Here is a 4,126-nt window from a genome sequence, read left to right as displayed (position 1 = left end):
CACACACACACAAACACACACACACACACACACGCTCCCCGTCCAAACCCACGGTACGGCGACGGCGGCGGTGGAGGCGGCGGCGATGGGCGACGTGCCCCTGCCTGCCCCTCCAATGGGCCGGCTAAGCCTCGACCCCACCCCTGGACTTGCGCTGTCTGATTCCAGCCCTCGCCGTCCTGCACGGCAACCCTCTCCCGACTCTGCAGCTCGCCGCGCTGTCATGCACGGGTGGCCGGAGGGCGTCGATCCGCCGCTTCCTCTCGACGCGAGTTCCATTCGGTCTTTCTCCTTGGCGCCCCGTTGTGTTCACGGCGCCTCCCATCTAGGTTTTCCAAAATGTAAGGACCCTGCTATACCACTGAATTCTGTTACGTTCACTGTGCCATCGAACTCTGGCAATGTAGATTGGAGATTTCCTTAATGTGCAAAGTACTTAAACTAGTAATCGGCAAATACTAAAACTATCATATTAAGGTCAACTGTCTGTCAGAGATCTTTGATCAATATGGTGGTTTTAGCAACCTGATTGAATCTGAGCTTACTCAGAAAGATATTATTATTGATAAGGACTTCCATGTGGAACTCCACTGTTATAGTGGTTGCGAGATTAAATACGTTGGCAGGACTTGCTGATATGTCAGATATGGTTCAGCCACCAATTATAGAAGGTGGCCATGAGAAAGTCTATAAGAATGCTCATCATCGAAATGCTTCTGTAATTTTAGTTTTACACTTATCTACCAACATTGTTGGTTTTTTTTTTGTACTTATCTACCAACATACTAGAGTGATTGTTAGTTGTTATTTTTCCTGGACTGGAAGGTGATGTGTCTTTGTAATTTTGCATTTCATCTTGGTATCGTTCACACTTCGCACTACTCGTAAATTTACATCCTGCAAGGTTCTAAATTATGCTAGAGATTCTCGTCCTCGTGCTAAGCCTCAGTATCGGGTATTATTTCCTCAAGCTATATCCGTGAGTTGATCTTGTAGTTAATTGTTCTTCTTTTCTGTATAACAGGTTGCTGAGCTTGATCAGATTGGTTGCTATCGTCCTATTTTTCATATGGCGTGTCAGGCACCCATACGCTGATGGCATGTGGCTCTGGTGGATATCGATGGTTGGGGATCTTTGGTTTGGCGTCACTTGGTTGCTAAACCAAGTTGCAAAGCTCAACCCTGTCAAGCGTGTCCCCAACCTTACCCTCTTGGAACAGCAGTTTGATCTCCCTGACGGCAACTCCAACCTTCCTTGCCTTGATGTCTTCATCAACACCGTTGATCCCATTAATGAACCTATGATATACACTATGAACTCCATCATATCCATCCTTGCTGCAGACTATCCAGTTGACAAGCATGCTTGCTACCTCTCAGATGATGGTGGGTCAATAATCCATTATGATGGCTTGCTTGAGACTGCAAAATTTGCTGCATTATGGGTTCCCTTTTGCCGAAAACATTCCATTGAGCCAAGAGCCCCTGAGAGCTATTTTTCTTTGAATACACGCCCATACACTGGAAATGCACCACAAGACTTTGTCAACGACCGCAGGCACATGTGTAGAGAGTATGATGAGTTCAAGGAGCGGTTAGATGCACTTTTTACCCTTATTCCCAAACGGTCAGATGTGTACAATCATGCTGCTGCCAAAGAAGGTGCAAAGGCAACTTGGATGGCAGATGGGACACAGTGGCCAGGCACATGGATTGACCCAGCTGAAAATCATAAGAAAGGACAACATGTTGGAATTGTTAAGGTATACATTTTCACTTCTAACTTTTTTTACTATAATTTTTTATGACTAGAATCATACATGAGTGCTTATTTATTTCAAACTGCGATCTTTATTTAATAGGTTATGTTGAAACATCCAAGTTATGAACCAGAACTTGGTCTAGGAGCAAGCACCAACAGTCCTCTAGACTTCAGTGCAGTTGATGTGCGCCTCCCAATGCTCGTTTACATCTCCCGCGAGAAGAGTCCAAGCTGTGATCATCAAAAGAAGGCAGGTGCCATGAATGTACAGTTGCGAGTCTCTGCCCTCCTGACCAATGCGCCCTTCATCATCAACTTCGATGGTGATCACTACGTCAACAACTCTAAAGCCTTCCGTGCTGGCATATGTTTCATGCTCGATCGCCGTGAAGGTGACAATACTGCCTTTGTCCAGTTTCCCCAACGCTTCGATGATGTTGATCCCACAGATAGGTACTGCAATCACAATCGTGTCTTCTTTGACGCCACCTTGCTCGGCCTCAATGGCATCCAAGGGCCGTCTTATGTTGGCACTGGTTGCATGTTCCGCCGTGTCGCACTTTACGGTGTTGACCCACCTCGCTGGAGACCTGATAACGTCAAGATCGTGGACAGCTCCACCAAGTTTGGCAGTTCAGCATCATTCATCAGCTCAATACTGCCAGCAGCAGACCAAGAACGCTCCATCATGTCGCCGCCGGCACTTGAAGAGCCTGTCATGGCTGACTTAGCTCATGTCATGACATGTGCATATGAGGACGGGACTGAATGGGGCAGAGAAGTTGGTTGGGTGTACAACATTGCAACTGAGGATGTGGTGACCGGCTTCCGGCTGCACCGGAATGGGTGGCGATCCATGTACTGCCGCATGGAGCCAGATGCATTCGCCGGCACCGCACCAATCAACCTCACTGAGCGGCTCTACCAGATCTTGCGCTGGTCAGGGGGCTCCCTTGAGATGTTCTTCTCGCGGAACTGCCCACTCCTGGCTGGCCGCCGCCTCCACCCAATGCAAAGAATTGCCTATGCCAACATGACAGCCTACCCAGTTTCATCTGTCTTTCTTGTGTTCTATCTCCTCTTTCCGGTGATATGGATCTTCCGTGGGCAATTCTACATACAGAAGCCATTTCCCACGTATGTGTTGTACCTCGTCATCGTCATCGCCCTGACCGAGTTAATCGGTATGGTTGAGATCAAGTGGGCTGGGCTCACGCTGCTGGACTGGATCCGCAACGAGCAGTTCTACATTATTGGTGCAACAGCCGTGTACCCTACAGCAGTATTTCACATAGTGCTGAAGTTGTTTGGCCTGAAGGGCGTTTCATTCAAGCTGACGGCGAAACAGGTAGCAAGCAGTACCAGCGACAAGTTTGCTGAACTGTATGCCGTGCAGTGGGCTCCGATGCTGATCCCTACCATGGTGGTGATAGCGGTGAATGTCTGTGCCATTGACGCGTCGATAGGCAAGGCGATAGTGGGAGGATGGTCACTGATGCAGATGGCAGATGCAGGACTTGGGCTGGTGTTCAACGCGTGGATTCTGGTGCTGATCTACCCGTTTGCTCTGGGTATGATTGGACGGTGGAGCAAGAGGCCCTACATCCTGTTCATTCTCTTTGTGATTGTGTTTATTTTGATCGCCTTGGTGGATATCGCCATCCAGGCCATGCGCTCTGGGTTTGTTCGGTTCCACTTCAAAAGCTCAGGTGGCGCCACTTTTCCCACAAGCTGGGGTTTGTAAGTTCCTCCCCATGCTGGGAGTTTCCTTTTCCTTTGTGGTGTGGGTTTTTCTTCTTCTTCTTTTTTTGGCTTTGGTGTGAATCATATATAGGCTGTACAAGTTTGTGGAAATAATGTAAAATTGGTCATTTGCCTGGAAGAAAAGTAGATGTGGCAAAGCAACACCTGTAGTATATCGGGTATAATGTTGAGGATGCCTGGAAGTATACCTATTCACGTACCTATATTTTGGTATGTTTTAGCAAGACCTCAAGATTTCCGGTCCATCTTGGAGCTGCAATGTCGGCCTGTGCTTCCCAGTAATAAGTCAATTTCTTTTTAACATGTAGTTAAACTCTTTTTTTTGACAGCTACCTGTAGTTAAACTCTGCTTACTTAGAGTGCAGAAAGAGCATTCTCACGGCCGGTTGTGCTTTGCAGAGGATTTTTGGCCGGCGTCGCTTGCTTCAGAATATACTTCACAGAATCACAGTACGTGTTACATGTTGCCATGTTGGTGGGCTGATATCAGCCAAGAATCAAAGGAGGGACACAAAAAGCAACAAAGGAGCTAAAGACAATTTGATGTCAATTCAGCCTCTCCAATCGACAATCGTCCGACGTACTCCACATGTATGACAG

The 4,126-nt window shown here is 47.6% G+C and overlaps 1 protein-coding gene across 2 annotated transcripts in view; it reads left to right on the top strand.

Annotated features, from left to right (window-relative positions):
• LOC119354201 (probable mixed-linked glucan synthase 8) overlaps positions 1-3,760 on the top strand; it is a 9,030-nt gene extending 5,270 nt beyond the window's left edge. Inside the window, exons 1-3 of one of the 2 annotated variants that reach the window (XM_037620904.1) lie at positions 21-341; positions 1,025-1,763; positions 1,863-3,760. In XM_037620904.1, the coding sequence (XP_037476801.1) occupies positions 340-341; positions 1,025-1,763; positions 1,863-3,506 (2,385 nt within the window). In that variant the 5' untranslated portion in view covers positions 21-339 and the 3' untranslated portion in view covers positions 3,507-3,760. Of the gene's footprint in view, positions 1-20; positions 342-1,024; positions 1,764-1,862 lie in introns of those variants that run through there. The other variant, XM_037620903.1, reaches the window with a different exon arrangement.
• Positions 3,761-4,126: the final 366 nt, after the last annotated feature.

The sequence above is a fragment of the Triticum dicoccoides genome, chromosome 2A, assembly GCF_002162155.2.
Source record: "Triticum dicoccoides isolate Atlit2015 ecotype Zavitan chromosome 2A, WEW_v2.0, whole genome shotgun sequence".
NCBI classification, from domain to species: Eukaryota; Viridiplantae; Streptophyta; class Magnoliopsida; order Poales; family Poaceae; genus Triticum; species Triticum dicoccoides.
Note: the sequence above shows the minus strand (reverse complement) of the source record. Positions and strands in the feature narration are given on the sequence as shown.